This window comes from Rattus rattus, chromosome 11 (assembly GCF_011064425.1).
Source record: "Rattus rattus isolate New Zealand chromosome 11, Rrattus_CSIRO_v1, whole genome shotgun sequence".
Classification (NCBI taxonomy): domain Eukaryota; kingdom Metazoa; phylum Chordata; class Mammalia; order Rodentia; family Muridae; genus Rattus; species Rattus rattus.
The window spans coordinates 29,240,489-29,258,145 of NC_046164.1; the positions used below are offsets into that span (position 1 = coordinate 29,240,489).

A 17,657-nucleotide genomic window follows, 5' to 3' on the forward strand; every position below is an offset into this window, starting at 1 on the left:
CGACATTGCATTATTGATCTACATATGAGTATGATTCTGTCTCATTTACACTTCCCCACCCTTTTCTTTCTTGCTGACTTTGGCAAAGTGAATTTCCATACATATTAAGGAGACCCCCATGGTTGGTTTGATTCATTTCCCAACAGCCCTTGAGAAAAGGAAGCTCATCTAATGACTCGTGAACTTAGAAATGGATCCTTCCCCAGACAAGCTTTCAGATAAGACCTCAGCTCTAGCCAACAAGTTAATATACCCTGTGAGACGCTAGAGCGGAGGAGTCAGCTAAGTAACTGCAGTGTTCCTACTTCCATATGAGTTGTTTTACACCATCGGGAGTGGCTAATGCATAGCCCAGCTATTGGTGATGACACAGCTTTTCTTGGCGCATCACTTTACAAAAATCATGATACTGAGTTCAGTGTGCTATTTATGGCTGAGTCTTCAACAGTCATTTTTAACACAATCCTACTTTTTCCTTTTTTAAACTGAATTGTTCGGCAAGCAGCAACATTCACAGAGTCAGAGTTGGACATCTCCCAAAACTGTGGCCCTTCCCCAGTCATGAAGACACCGTTCATGTCTAAAGAGTCTTGCGAGATCATTTTCTCCTTTTCTGTTACAAGAAAACTTAAAACTTAAAAAGGAGATCTCAGGACCAAATACTGGCCCTAAAGTTTTTACCTAGGTGATACCCTTTCACATACGAACCAGCATGATGCAAGAATATGAATGCCTCACTGTTGCTAGAAAGAGCAAGGCCACAGGCTGCCTGGCGTCACTGTGAGGATCCAACAGCACCTCAAGTGACTGAAGAAACCTTACACGTCATAGAAGAGAGAGACAGAATGCTTACTTGGTCTCTACCTGATCTAGGCATAGGGATGAAGAGTAAGCGAGTGAAGGATGCTCTTTTCCATGGTCTCCCATCAGAAAAGAGACAACAGAAGGAGTCGGCATATTCCTGTTAGCATACTCCTTACCCTCTTTCATCTGGAACTCTAACAGCTAGGACTTTGATTATCTCGTCTTTATGTGTAATAATCATGGCTCCAGCATGGAAAAGATGATCCATTAAAGTTAGAGCATGGCATAGTATTCCGCAAAAAAACTATTGATGAAAGCAATGTTTCCTAGTACCAACAAGGGTTAGCGCAGTAGGGTGGGGCCAGGAGCTATTAACACCTAAGTTTAAAGAGGAAAGGAGTAATTGCTGGAATTTAGGAAGAGTCATCTAGGGAAGGCTGCTACTTGGGAGCCAGGTTCTTTCATATAAGATGCACCCAATATGAACAAGTTGGCATAGAAGAATATGAGGTGACCATGAGAGGTGGCTATTATGTGACCTTCCCATCCTGCATCCTGATCTACTGGTGACTCCCCTGGCATGAACCCAACTAAGAGCCCAAGTGTGGTCATTGCTAAAACAGTGTCTAGGGGAGAGCTGGTGCAAGGCATGTGGCAGCTGACTATGAAGGAGTAAATGAAGATTAGCAGCACACAGCTGCATGCCTCACATCCAACTGGGGCGCAACAAATACTTGTGGAGGGAGGAAACACGATGGCATGTCGAGTAGATGCTTCAACTATTATTAACATCTGGTAGGAGACTTTATAACTCGGAATCAGCAAATGCAGCCACCGCAGGTTTTGAGGGGTGCTGTTTGTTTGTCTCAGGGGGACCGCTTCAGAAAAACATAGTTTGGATGGAAGTAAAATCCACCGTCCATGGAAGGAAAGTGGTCATGATTTTCACTCAAGCAAAAATTACTCTTGTGGGCATCTTGAGCCAGAATAAGAAATGATCTGAATATTAAGACTGTTTTCATGCCTGTCCCTGTCACATTAAGATGATCACCTATTGATTTATTTGCTATTTTTTCATTAATTTATTTATTCACTTCACATCCTGACTGCAGCCCCTCTTTCTCCTGGGCCCTCCTCACATAGCCTCTCTCCTCATATCTTCCTTCCCTTCCCTTCTGAGAAAGTTATCTCCCATCAATATAATACAAACGCTACAGTCAATCTATTGACTATCTATGGTTCCTGGGCATTGTCTTTGCAGCGTCTCCCTAGTATACAAGAGGGGACACCACAAGTAGCTGTTGTATAAATTATTAAAATGCACAAAGGATGACTTAGGTGCCCCTGGGAATAAAACTATCAGTAGCAAATGTGGAAGGAGACCCATGACCACAGTGTCTTCTCCCCATCTAAGTGATCTGGACAAGGATGCAAACCCTTTGTGCCCTGCAGACCCCCTTTCCCCCACAACTGCAAAATCTCCACATGCCATTCAGTTTTAACATCCTTCCCATGTAATAGGAAAATGTCAGTAAAGTAGATAAAACTTACAGACGGATTATTTTGTTTATTTGACAACCTTGGAGTTTCACTCTTAGGAGAGGAAAACCTCCAAGAAATGCCAAACAGTCAAGACATGTTGATTTAAGCCATCAGGAATAATACAAAGTCACAAAACAGCTCCTGAAAGAGTACAAAAAAACAAAAACAAAAACAAAACAAAACAAAACAAAAAACAAAACAAAAAAAACAGGCCTGCTCACTGATGGGACACTGGTTATCTTTAGAATTTGTCACACTTTCCAAGACCCACAGGGTAAGACATAAACAAACACAAAAGAGCAACCTGCAACTGTGGCATTCCTTTGCAACTTTCTAATTTTGTGTATCATCAAATGACACCAACGGTAAGGGCCAATCACAAGTACTATCTCTATGTTGTAGTAATAACAGTTGATACCCAGAACTGTTGGAGAGAAAAGTGAGTGAACTCCCCCACTAAACTGGGTATGAATGTCCCAGACACTGGCAGCAACATGAAAAGACATTTTCAGAAAGATTTTGCTGGCCTGATTCTCCAGTTTTACAATCTGGTAAAATAAAATAAAAAAAGCAATCTGAATTATTCAAGTGTAAATTACCTACACTTTGGACCATTTTGAGTCAGCAGACAGAGTCTCACCTAAGTTGGTATTTTAGGCACAATAGCTTACCAACGTTGTCTGGCATTAAAGGGACATGTACCATGCTTGGCCAACTGAACACTGCTGACAGGTGGGTATGAGGTTAGACCGCTGCTTCCAAGTTAGGGTGCATCCTGGTAAGTAACCTGCAAACAACTCTGGATACTTAGCTACTAACAGGATTAGCGTCTACTTTCTTTGGCCAGTGACCTATACATTGTTATATTATAATGATATGTATTATTATGTTATAACTTGATTATAATATAACTAATTTTGCAAATGCAGTCAAAGGTGACACAATAAGGCTTTTAAGATATAAAGTCTTTAGTAGGATAAAATAACAGTGTACAATTATTTTCTAGGGAATTATAATATAATTTTATAGGATTTTATATGTTTAATGATTTCTCCAAAAAATGTTTTCATTTCTATTACACATTCAGAATTTAGCACAACGTCAAGGCTGCATGTACACAGGTGACTGTCACAGACTGTGCTTTGACATAGCACTGCCACATAGGAAGTCTCATAGGAAGTATATACTGAGCAAGTGTGTTACTATTTAACTAAACACTATTAGGAAAGTTTAACTCAAAAATGTTGTGACAGCACCAGGTTTGCAAATCATAGAAACTGTTTTTAAAAGCTTTGTAGCTCTCTGTAGCAAAAAAAAATGTGGATTTTCAAAAACCATCCGTATGGTGTACGTTGTGACCACTGCCTGGAGGCATCTCAGGCTTACTTTGTAATATGATGAGGTTCAAACAGGAAATCCTGGTACCAATCCATCAAGATGTCAGAAAAGTGTATCTGACATGTAAAAGGCTCTACATAATCAACGCATTCAACTTGATGAGTTTGGAAATCAACAAGTGAATCCATCACCATCACAAACACATAAATTCAGCCACTCTGCAAATGTCTCCTTCCTTCTTTTCCTTATACAAAACCTAACGGGTTTCTTTGGGGGAGGGGGAGGTACATTAAGAACGGGTAACATACGGTGAAAACAAGGGGCATCACCAGGCTGCCGTGAAAAGACAAACGGAAACCTGTGGTGCTCAGAGGAGGGAGGCTTCGCTAGGCCCGGGACCCGGAAGCTAAGGCCGTGATGGGAGAGGAGAGACCTCTGGACAAAGGGAACGGCATTGCACACAAGGCTGCTCAAAAGAACTTTTCAGGGTTTTGCTTTGTTTTTGTTTGTTTCTTTGTTTGAGAAATGGAAAGGAAGGTCATTAAAGGTGAGACTGGGTCCACAACGCTAGAGAGGCGAGGGCTTCAAAAGTGGCGTGGAGTGTAGCTTGGAATCTAAGTCTCACAGAAAGCCCACAAGGATGGAGTCCTGGTCAATCTGTTCTTAAATGATCACATGGCAGTTAGAGGACAGAGGGTCAGGAAGTGGAAAGAGGAGGGGACAGTAGAAATCTGGCATCTCTAAACACAGGATCACGTTGATGTCGGCCCAGAAATCCACACACTCCATCCATAACAAGACCCACTACTTAGGAGGAATTCATCTGCTGGACAGGGTAGACCATGCATGAACACCTTTGTAAGTTGTAAGAAAGTGGGAGGCACGATCAGAACTGTGGTAACTTTGGGGGTTAGTCTCAGCAAGGGTTGACTTTCTTAAATGTGTATAACTTTATATTACTAAAAATTGTTACACTTAAAGAGTTAGTTCTCCTCTAGACTGGGGAAATAGTTCAGTCAGTGAAGTGCTTGCCACAGAAGCACAAGAACCCGGGCTCAGTTCATAGAACTTGGGTTTTAAAAAGGTGGGCACGGTGCCATGTACTTGCAAGCCCAGCACTGAGGAGTGAAGGCAGGACAGTATCTGGAGCTCACTGATGGGTCAGCCTGTCTACTCTGCAAGTTCCAAACAATGACTGTCTCAGAAGACAAGACAGCTGGTTCCTGAGAAATAATACTGAGAATTGACCCCTCTGGTCTCCACAAGCAAGCAAGGCTACACATACACACACACACACACAGAGAGAGAGAGAGAGAGAGAGAGAGAGAGAGAGAGAGAGAGAGAGAGAGAGAGAGAGAGAGAGAGAGAGAGAGAGAGAGAGAGAGAGACAGAGACAGAGAGAGAGAGAGAGAGAGAGAGAGAGAGAGAGAGAGAGAGAGAGAGTCCATTTGAGGAAGTTCATTTACTCTCCAACACAAACCTATAGGAATTTAGACTACTAACAGGAAATGGCCCTACATTTTTATCTTACTAGGTCCTTTACCTGCCCACGTGATTATTTAAGAACAAATTAAATGATGTCACTTTCCAGACTCCATCCTTCCTGTTAGACTTAGATACAATTTATCTTCCTGAGGACTTTATATCTTAAAAATCGTATTGTCTCACCTTTGACTGCATTTGGAAAATTAGAATTAAAATAGTTATATTAAAATATGCAGATATATCATATATTTTGAGATACACTCTTTAATCTCTAGTCATCTTTCCACATAAACACATTTTATTTCCTTGCCCTGAGTAATTCTGTTAAAGCCCAGTCACAGATCAATACTCCTAGGGAGAAGGATCAATAGTCAATATATCACTTTTCTTACTTTAACTCATCCATTCACAGGTAAAGACTCTCCCTGCAAAGTGATAGAAGATTTGAGTGAGGTCATGAGAAGTTAGAAAGGTTCCCAGACAACCTTCTGGAAGCTAAGTCAAAACTGATATTCCAAGCCAAATTAACACCCCATCAAGGCTAAAAATTTGTTTTGTTTGAAGGAGATTAAAAAAGAAAAAGGTGACAGTTACCTATCAAAAGCACAATAAAGACTTGGCAGGCACTTCTTGTATCGAACATTTCATCTACATCTAACACTAACGAACATTTTCTTGCTATCTACTTGATATTTTTAAGCCATACATTCTAATCTATGTACTTTAGAGCCATTCCAACGGTTTATCAGGGAAATTTTTATACTTTTAGATGATATGCTCCTCCACTGAATCCATATGTTCTCTGGCCTTTCAAACAGTCCCTGTTGCAGTCCATCCACATTTGGTCAAAGCAAGCACAGTTCAAACTAAAGGGGACTAAACCCCATTGTTTCAACATACAATGTAATTAAACAGTAACTGTGCTCTCAAGAGAATCAAGTTAAAAACTATACTGTTTATATATCCCGCTATAATCTTTCAAAATTAAAATGTAATTGTTATTAAGTAGCTATTTTTTTCTGGGCTGGAAAACAAACACTTTTTCTTTATTTGAATCATATGGCTTATAATAGATGATACAAAATAGTGAAACACGAGAAAAATATGTTTGACCTTATAATGGTTTTCTACAATGCATGTACTTTGCCGAACTTGCTCTGCTAATTGAATTAGGCTGCAGTTCCCATCCACACACTAAAGGACAGCAGGAAGCGTGGCCTACAAGTCCAATTAGAAAACTAAATGTAATAACAAAAATAGGATCAGTCCCCAAAGAAGGCTAGAAAAGTAACTGTAAATTATTACTCATTATAACAGAAAATGGAAAATGCTCACACTGGTACAGTTATCAAAGGATAAATCAGGTCAGGGGGAAAACCAATTTAACTGGGAGAGCCCTGGAAACTGTGGGCAGCTCAAAAGTGCTTACTCAAGCAGAACTGAGTGAGAATAGAGAGGCTCATCGCGATGGACCAGGTGCTTCCGGGACTCTAAACACACTGCCTTTCACTTTCTTTCTGCGTGCAGGCATGAGCCCACAGTGGAGTTAATCTAAAAACTATACCTAAGTGAATTTTTTGGAAATGAAACAGAAACAGAATGGGAATCTAGTTCCAAAAACCTTTGATATTTTATCTAACTTTGCTTCATTTGCTTATTTTTTGGCAATCCTTCACACATGGCATATATATATATATGTGTGTGTGTGTGTGTATGTGTGTGTATGGATATATATATATGTATATATGTATATATACACACATATATCATATATGTATATGTTATATGTGTATATATATGTATACACACATATATCATATACGTATATGTTATATGTGTATATATAATATATATGAAGTATACTTTTGTGGTCTCTACTTCATAAATTCTGCTTGTACTTCACAAATTACCACTTCATGGTTATCGTTAGCATTTATTGAGCTCTTTATAAGGGCCAGGCAGAGTCCCAAGCCTCACGTGTCATTACATCCTCACATTAATTATATAAATAAGTATAACTATTATTTCTCTTTTATGGACAAGGAGTTCATGACACACAGCTCCTACAGCCTGCTTTCCCAACCACTGCTTCAAAATGAGAGGTCCACATCTGAATCTCTAGAACTGGGAATCACCTCACTGGACACAGGATCTTTGTGGGCTACATTTACGAGTCTAGACGTGAGCTCCTATCCTAGATTGTGTAGGTGAGCCCTGACTCCAACGACACGGTGTTCTTATGGGAGACAGAAGAGGGGGAGATGTCAACAGTCAGGAAATGGTCTGTGATGGCAGAGACAAAACTGGAGGAACATGGGAACAAGGCAAAGGGGTAGAAATAATAGAAAACGGGCAAAAGGGAAATGGATTCTCCCCATAGAGTTCTGGGAACCAGATGGCCTACAGACACCCAGACTTTCAGCCTTCAGAACTATGGGGGAAGACATTTCTGTTGTTTAAGCCACCCAGCAGGTGGCAAGTTGTTAAAGCAACCCAAGAAAACCAATACAACCACCAACTGTGTTGCCACAGTCTGGGAAAAGAAAGCATCTCTTGGTGGCTATGTTCAATTGTTTCTGTTGTGCAGGGCTCTCTGTGTGAGAGGCAAGCACACTGTGCCACTGACTCCCAACCACAGCCCACACAGGAGTCTCACATTTTAACCCGTGGGAAAGACCAAGTCCACCTTCTCCTTCTATGTGTACCACAAAGTCACCCGCTGTACCTGATTCCCTGATAATTCAAGTTTCACCGAGTTCTGCACAGCTCAGCCTCTACTGCTTCTGTTCCACCTCTATTCGAAGGTGACAGGTGCTTCCCTGGTGCTTAGGGTACTTTACACACTGCTTAAACTGTCGCAGACAACATGGGATGGAGTCGTACCCGGATTACCACTCTGAAAAGTTCCTAACATTTCAATCCAGGAAATAATTCACGTTATTACATGTGAATAGGTACTTAGCATGTGCTTTGAAATTGTCCAAATACACTCAATGCTTCAAATAACCATGACACTATTTGAGTTGATCAACTGTTATTGAAAATTATTTTTATCTTCTTTAATAGTTTCTGTTTGCCCCTCCACATCTACTCCCTAACCCAGCACTAGATCTCCATGCTGATGAGAAGAACCATTGAGAATGCCACTCATAATAATTTAAATAAGGTTTTTGGATTTCTTGGCTTATGATATTTAATGAGATTCTGGATTTCACCCATTGTACTGGATGTTGTGGTGCCCTCGCTGGATGACTGGAGAAGAGAGTTGAGGTATCCATCCCTTCCCCTCACTCTTAGCTATAGGTATCCAATTGCTTCGAGCCTTTTCTTCTCTTTAAGCCTGTGGCAGTAGAACTACACCTTCTCATCACGAGAGCTTGGTACTTCTTATTACTGAATTGTTCTCTCCCCCCTCCCTCTCCCCCACACACCTCCATAAAAAGCCTCACTAACAAACATTTCAGCTATACCATTGAGTACACTTTCCCCCTGTCAGACCCTCACGGAAACAGCAATCAAGTGTCCCCAGACAGCATTATCAAAATATGGATAATTTCTCCCCGTAAAAAACGAATCTGGATTTTCTAAATACAGAGACTTGCAATTAACTATGACAGATGCAAGTCCCTTCTCCCCCTTGAAAGCAATAAAGAGAGAGTTAGTAACGGGATGATTTGTTCCTCTTGGACACTTGTCTCTAAAATAACTGGGCTCTTATCTTTGAATGATACGATTCCAAAATACCTGTCATCGCCATCAACAATGCACTTGGGGAAGGCGAGGCTACAGCCAAAGAGCAGGATGTGTTGATAGCAACCGAGGCGATGGAGGTACGTGAAGAACTTGAGGAACTTCTCCGTGTCCATATTTTTGACAATTGGCAAGAGGGGTGGCAGCGTGCTGTGGTAGGGCAGAATTTGACACTGTCTGTGGGTGATGTTCACGCAGGTGCCTGGGAAGTGGAGACACTCACAGTTAGAAGTCGCATAAGAAATCTGTGTCAATATGCTTACGTGACATGATAGCTTAGTGATCTTGTAATACGTCATACGTCCCCATACTATCATACAGTCAATTATTCACATAGGTATATGTGGGTACAACAGTGAAATCGGCTTAGTGATATTTTTGAAGGGGGAACAGGTGTAGAAAATTCTCTCGTAGGGAACTGCTGCAGAACACCTACCTGGGAAGGATAGTATGCATGAGGGTGTTTACCCACATCCTGTGACATTCCAAAGCCACTTAAAGGAACTTATCATAAGCAAACAGTCCTGGTTATGGATGTCAGTGTGTGTACATAGATCATACTTTGTTTACTACTTTTCAAAGATAGAAACCCAAGCCTTCAACAGTGGAGATGGATTTAAATATGTGACTCTAGACAATAGAATACTTAATTCTAGGATCTGTGAAATGCTTTGGAAGAGTGTTTAATCATATAGAATGGTGGGCATAAATAATAAGTAAAATCAGCACTTTATGAAAGAAATCAGTCCACCAAATACATACAATGATACACGGGTCTACGTCCAACCTACAGCCCACTTCCCAGTCATCTCTGGACCTCTGACCTTGCTTTGTTTCACAGTCCTGCTAGGCACTGTCTCATTCATGACCCACACAATTCTACCACCTCAAGAACTTGCCTGCTTACTCTAACATAAATCAAAATATTGACATGGGTTCCTATAATGGAATTTTGAGAGACTTTATTTTTCATTTTATTCTATCCTCTTGTCTTGGTTTAATAACCATTTAGTGATTTAAACTAATTTGAAGTTGTTATTTATGCAAGCTAATATTTTCAAAAAACAAAATTCACAAGCTTCAGAAATATAGTGAAGCTATTAAGTCGCTTTTAATGGAGGAAAAAATAGGAGGGGAATTTCAGCAAAAACAGGAATATCTCTGCTGGGTACTATATCATTTCCAGAGAAATTATGATAATGTTCTCTCAACACATAAGGTTAAATTCACATTAACAAAACTGGTGTTGACAGAGAAGCCTGCAGTTTAGTAAGATGACCAAAGCCAGCCTTCCATCTGTAACAGATGAATGTCCCCTAGTGGAACGTCACCCACTTTTCAGACACATCTCGGAGTCTACTTTGAATTCCCTCCTATTTCCTTCCAAGGACACTTCTCATCCTACTTTTCTTCCAGTTACTCTGAACACCTATCAGAAACCCTTCCCTGAAATGAACAGACTATAGTTATCTGATCAAAGAACCCTATACTTCTTCAAAAGATACCACCGTCCATTTTTAGAGGATATTCACTGACCACTCAAACGTGCTGAGCGCAGTGGTACAATGCGGTTTCCATTTTTGAAGGCAGCTGGAAGTAGATGTCTCTGTACACAGAACCTCAATGTAAACATGACAAAGAAGTGAAAGCCATGACACTTTCATGTGCCTCCTTATCTTCAAACGACAAAATGAGAATGAAGAACTGGCAGGACAAGGAAATGTTCCAATAGATACTAGAATATAAACACACACACACACACACACACACACACCCCACACACACAGCTGAGATGGGACATTCTGGACAGGTTTCATGAATATGTCACTCAAGCTACTTGGGATGAAAGTTAAACACTTTAATATGGAAAACAAACCACTGCAGGTTGGAAGAACAGGAAGACAGAAGAACCACCTCTGTGTGCACGAAGCTTTGGTGAAGTTCCTGTGAACGAGCTGACAGTAAATGTTTCTCCATCAAAAGATGAAATGACTTAGAGGAAATCTAGACATTCATCATTTTTTGAGAACCAGCTTGGTGCTGAGAACCAGAAGAAGCAACCGTATCTCCTGGGCCACAGCTGTCTCCCTTCCACAACCCAGTCTGAGGAAACTCAATTTCAGAAGACTAATACCGAAACCGTCCTTCCAGGACAGCCATGAAGACCAACTTCTAGACTTCTGAGTAGCTTCTACCTGGAGGCGCATCAGAGTTAATATATTAAAAGCAGTTTCCAAAAACTAATTACTAATGTCCCAAGAGAGGAAACAGCTAAAAAGAATATGTAACAATGTCGGTGTATCTGTCAGATCATCTCCTGTTGCTGATACCAGCATACCATAGAGTATGTTACAAAGAGAGAAGTCTACTTTGCCTCATGTTTCTGGACATTCTGGAGTTAGTGTGGGGTCACATCTAGTAAGGACCTTTGTGTTGGTGGTACTCTCTGCAAAATTCTATAGTAGTGATGAATTATGACTATAAATCTTTAAAAATCTCAAATAATTTATGTAGACATAAAGAACAATTTCTTATATCCCTAATTTTCCAAAGCACAATTTCATCAAAAAGTCAAGCCTAACACTATAGCACAAATTTTCTCATTACAAATGAAGAAGGCACAGCGTCCATACATATGTACTTAGAATGATAATGGGTAGATAGACAATAGGCAGACAGAAAGATTAAAAGGTGACTTACAGAAGCACACAAGGACAGTGCTGGCTGGTACAATGACCATGGAGACTGCTTTATAATCACAAGTGACAAGAGAAGATTATAAAACTTAAGGTTGGGCAAGAACACTCAACAGACCTAGCTAAGAATCCACTCATGGCCAACGAATATAAAAGGGAATTATGTTCTAAGGATATTAACTTCAACTCTTTCACATGCACACAATGGTGTCTATTGCATATTGTCCCTCCTGCCTCAACATGTGGGTCAAATATGACTTCTTCCTAGAATAATCCATTGTCTTTGAAACACGTATTGTATGTGTACCCATTCTCCCCAGCAGAAATTGATTTCCTAAGCCAGTTACATGCTGTGCACCATGAAAAGTCGTTTCTCTGTGGGGATGTGGACCAGCCTTTTGAAAGGGGTCTCATTTAAGCTACTACAACATCAAACTTGCTTTTCATAGGGTGGGGACAAGCTATTTTTCTTTCCTGCCAACTTAGTAGTGAGTCTCATGGAAATTAGAGGTCAGGATTGACGCATGAGAGCACATACAAAATACAGAGGACATAATTGGTCTTAGTGTTCCTTATAGACATCGTTAATTGATTAGTGTATTTCGTATTGAAGAAGTTTCATCAAGTACAAATCTGGGAAGGAGAACAGAAAATTGGATCATGAAGGAAGAAAACTAACTCAGGATCAAATGTGTTCCTAGTGAAATGTTGAGTCTCACTGGGGCCTTCATTCTAAAGCACTGTTTCTGGTTAGCAATGAACCAGTAACAGCTGTCAGAGTGTGCACTGACTAACAGAGAGCTTCCACTCAAGAGAATGCTAAACTGTGAGAGCACTGTGCACCTGGCAGCTATGCTCATGATTCGGGAGTTTTGCCTTCAGAGCCCAACAGAGCAGTTTTCTAGATGAGATTGGGTTTGTCCCTGATCCTATCTCATTGATTTAGACACTAGGATTCCAATGCCAGACTTAGAGACTAAAGGTTGGTCTTCTGTAGAAATGTCCCTTGTAGCTTGCAAATTATAAGCACTGTTTTGTCAGAAATCTGGGACTCAGGAATTAAGGAGAGTCAGGATTCATGTGAATGTGAGTATTTTAAATGCAGAGCAAGAGTAAAAGGTTAAGTAGTCTAAACTAGCACAGATGGTGGTTAATTAGTCTAAACGCACAAAGGCAATTCAAGGTTCTGAGTAACTAACCTTGAAATGATGTTCCTCTGGTCTGGAGACATGGCTCAGAGGTTAGGAACATGAGCTGCTCTTCCCAGAAAACCAGGGATTCAATTCCCAGCACCCACATGGTGGCTCCTAACCATCTGTAAATCCAGTTCCATGGGATCCTATACTTCTGATCTCCACAAACGCCAGATAAACATATGATACACAGACATACATGCAGGCAAAATATTTATACATATAAGATAAAATAAATGACTCTTAAAAAGAGTAAAAATAAAATTTTAAATGGTGATATTCATAGACGGTCTTGTCTAGAGAAGAAATTTAAGAGTTTATGGGAGGAAAATATCCAGATTCATTTCCTAGACATTTGACACTCTGTCTTCCTATTTTACCAGTAGTATTCTTTATCATCTGTCAGCCCAAATGGGCTCATTTTTGATTGATGCAACATAGTAAATGGTGTGTTTGATTTTGACTCCCATTTATTTCAACAGAGCTTTCTTTTAAATACTTGTTAAAATTAAATAAAATCTGGTTTTTTAAATAAAAAAAATAGTTGTAACAAAACCACCGAGGCAAGAGCTGTTCAAATTTTTAAAAAGTTAAAAATCTGTTTTCTTTAGAATTTTGCTATCTACTGTCTACTATTGTATCAGGGAAACATGGCTGGAGCTTCTGTTTGCCTTGGTACAATTGCATATTTAATTAAAGAATAACTAGAGTGAACATCATACCAGGAGAGAAAATTATACCCGAGACATTAGTTTGCCTTAATTTGCCCAAAATGTATTATTTTAAGCACGGTTTTACCTCATAGGTCCCCCTGGCAATGGCCCTACTTTTGTTTGCCCTGTCTCCAGAGCCTGTGGATCTGTGAGATCAAGAAGCAAAGCTCTTTGTACACAGCGTTGCTCAGTGGTTTGGGGAGAAAGTCGTGACAGGGTTGGCCTTCTTTCCAATCTCTCCTTTGGCTCCTCTCATAAAGTCTGGTGTTAATTTGGATGCTACTTCCCATGCGGTCCTTTGTGTGGTGACATTGCTGTGAACATTCTCAAGTTCGCTCCCATCTGTGTATTTTTGTGCTCAGTATTGACCGAGCAACCATACCCCTTCAGGGCATTGTCCTCGACCCAGTCTCGCTCATTATTAGTTCATTTGCTCTCAGATTCACAGCTGAGGAAACAAGGTGGAGCCCTTTCCCTGACAGTCTACACAGCTGGCAAACGGCAAGGCCCATCTACCTCACTCCCTGCTCAAAGGCCCTTCCAGAAGCAGCTGCCTCCTCACCAAGCATCTTCAGCATCTTCTCACCTAATTCATATCCATTTTGAAGAGCCCCACATACCGTTGGTTTGATTTCCACAGAGGTCTCTCTCCTCACATGACCAATCTCTACTGAACTCCTAGTGTGTGTCAAGCACTTTTCAAGCCACGTAGAAAATAGTAAGAAGCAAGCAAAGCCCCTGCCTTTGTAAAGTCGTGGTCTGGTGGGAGAGAAGACACACAACAAATACACACTTCCTGGCCTATACAATGAGACACATGCCCATGATTCTGTTGCTCAGAAGAAACCAAATAAGGGACGTACCTCCCTAGAGAGAGATGCTTACCCACAAACCACCCTATTCTTACTAAAAATGAACTGAGGACTATTGTTAGTCAGAGTCAAATGGAGTCTCTCTGCCAGCCCTAACAATTATGTAATAAATTAATCCTGGATGTTATCCACCAAGACCTCTTATCTCTTATTGATTAAATAAAACCTGGCAAGAGTAACCATCACAAAAGACTGGAAGGACCGCAGCCTTGCACAAGAACCACTGCAAACTCACACAAAACTGTATCTTCAGGAACATCTATGGGGCAGCCATTTCTTTCATCCTGGACTGATACTCTTCCTAGTCACCCTTGTATAACTAACTACTGTAGTCAAGGATTATTATTGCAAAGCATGCAATCCCTGTTCCACCTAACCAAAGCTTCCACTCGCCTCCACTCCTTAGAATACACACAGTTCACAACGGCAAGCATAGTCCCGTAGCCTGGCTTCTCTACTAGAAACTCTGATTAGTATCAGAACTGACAGTTTTGAAAGTAAGTTCCTCCTTTAAGAAATATCCCAGAAGGAGAAGCCCTTGGCCCTGCCAAGGCTGGACCCCTCCATTGCAGGGGAATGTCAGGGCAGGGAGGCCGGAAGGTGGGGTGGTTGGGGAGGGGGAACAGCCTTATAGAAGAAGGGGGAGGGGTGGAGGAGGGAGTTTATGGACAGGAAACCTGGAAAGGGAATAACATTTGAAATGTAAATAAAAAATATCCAATTAAAAAAAAGAAATATCCCAGAATATTCAAGCTGGGGAAAATGTAAGATTCAGAAGCCAAAAGGAACAATATGATCCAGCTCTTTGATTTTCTCTGAAGTTATATTCACACTCAAACATTCTTCTTTCTGTTCCCTGTCTTCATTGTTTCTAAAAGATACTTAAATTATCACCACTTTATATTATTTTCTGAGGAATCATAATCATTAAATGAGATCATCAAAAGGGAGCACTTCCCTTCTTGCCACTGGCTGAATCATAGCACCTAGGCTGGCCCTGGAGGGTCAAGTGCCACAGCAGTGGTCTGATTCAGAGAGCTAACCTTTCCAGACAGCAAACATACCCCAGGAGCACCCCACGTAAAGTGCCCCTGCATCTTTTCACAATATGTCGGGTATTATCTTCATTATAGCATTAACAAATACGGATGGACCTCGCCTTTATGATGTTAGGTTCCGATAAGTGCATTGAAAATTGCCGACTATCAGCCAGGCATGTTGGCACAGATTGTAACCCTAGCTACCAAGGCGATGGAAGCAAGAGAAACACTCGTTCAAGGCCCACATGGACTACAGAATGAGCTCAGGGCAAGCCTGCACGACTTAGTGAAATCCTGTCTCAAAGTAACATGAAAAAAATATTAAAAGAGGGCTAGGGAATTGTTCCGTGGTTGAGTGTTTGTTTGACCTATGTGAGAGCCTAGGGATCCCTGTCAGTACAAAAACAAAAGTTCATTTAGTCAAATGTATTTGTTATGTGTAATGTAGCAGTATGGAGCCAGCACGAGTTGCTTGCCTGTGTGACTAGGTGGTTGACTGGGAGCTGAGGTTTCGCCACTGCCCAGAATCACAGGAGAACATAGTATTGCACTCTGCCAGAGCAGGAGAAAAAGTTCCCAACTCAAAGTAGATTTTCCACTGCACGCATGGCAAAGAAACGAAAGTCAACCAAGTGAAGGTTCCTTAGTGACTTATTCCCATTACCCTCCCACATTGGAGGGATGAATTCTTCGCTAGAATGTCACTGGGGTATACTCAATAATTATTCAATGAATGTAAGATGAGGCTAAATTGGAAAAACTCCTGGTTTTATCGAATGATAGCCAAGTAGTTATAGAAAGCCAGGACATCTGAGACACAATGGCCTTGCTGCAGCTGACTGACACTGCTGCTGTTGTTTTCAATAACCCGTTTCACTTGATGTCTTGACAGTGTGGGAGGTGGCCCCATGCTGTTCCTTTCTTCAGATCTACTTCTGTCTTCAACTACTGACTAGACAGTATCTCTGTAGTTGAGAGGGGAGCTTCTCTCTACAAAGCTACACCCTTTGTCATTCTAGTTGGCTTCAGCAGGAGATCTCAAGAGTAAAGAGAGGAGGCTATTTGAATCAAGTTCAAGAGAGGGGGAAATATGAAGAGATAAACACAGTACACAGAGTGCCACAGAGCACCCTGAGGACAACGGAACACAAAGAGCAGGACTGAGTGAAGACAGTAGGAGGCTCTGTAAACTCTTAGACTTAGGTAAAAGCTCTTGGCCTGAGAAACAGACCACTTACCAAGTTGAGAAAGACCATCACGTCCTTTTGGGTCTGAGTTACCTCACTCAGATGATATTGTCTGGTTCCATCCACTCGCCTACAAAACTCACGTTGTCCTCCTTCTTAACAGCTGAATATTATTCCATCGAGTAAATGAACCACATTTTCTGTATCCATTCTTCCCTTGTGGGACATCCGGGTTGTTTCCAGCTTCGGGCAGATAAGGCTGCTATAAGCATAGTGGAGCATGTGCCCCTGTGGTATGGTGGGGAATCTTGCCCAAGGGTGGTATGGATGGGTCTTCAGGTAGTTCTGTTTCCAGCTTTCTGAGAAACCTCCAGACTGATTTCCAGAGTATTTGTACCAGCTTGCAATCTCGTCAGCAATGTAGGAGTGTTCCTCTTTCTCCACATCCTCGTCAACAAGTGCTGCGATTGAGTTTTGATCTTAGCCATTCTGATCGGTATAATGTGGAATCTCAGGGTCGTTTTAATTTGCATTTCCCTGATGACTAAGGACTTTGAACATTTCTTTAATTGTTTCTTAGCCATTTAAGATTTCTCTGTTGTGAATTCTCTGTTTAGCTCTATACCCCAGTTTTTAAACAGGGTGGTTTGGTTTTTAGAGGTTAAGTACAGAATACCTAGGATACAATCCACAGAACTCAAGAAAGTTAACAAGCAGAAGGGCCTAAATGAGAATGCTTCAATGCCACTTGGGAAGGAAAAAAGTCCCTGGAGGCAGAGGGAGGGAGGGATCTGAGTGGGAGAGGGGAGGGGAAGGGGAAAAGATAAACTTGATCAGGTCTGGGAGCGTGGGGGAGACAGGAGATAACCCCTGAGGGCCAGCGGAAAGAATGGAAATATGCAAACTTTAGGGGTGGGGGAGGTGAGAAGACCCTCTAGAAAGTACTAGAGACCTGGGAGGTAAGAGAATTTCTAGACTCAGAAGTAAGGATATTAGATGAAATGGCCAACAATGGGGAGAAGGAACTTGTAGAGTCC

General features: G+C 41.2%; 1 protein-coding gene across 2 annotated transcripts in view; it reads right to left on the bottom strand.

The window, feature by feature from the left end:
• Corin (corin, serine peptidase) overlaps positions 1–17,657 on the bottom strand; it is a 227,266-nt gene that overhangs the window by 123,825 nt on the left and 85,784 nt on the right. For both annotated transcript variants that reach the window (XM_032916299.1, XM_032916300.1), the window contains exon 4: positions 8,914–9,121. In XM_032916299.1, the coding sequence (XP_032772190.1) occupies positions 8,914–9,121 (208 nt within the window). The remainder of the gene's footprint in view (positions 1–8,913; positions 9,122–17,657) is intronic.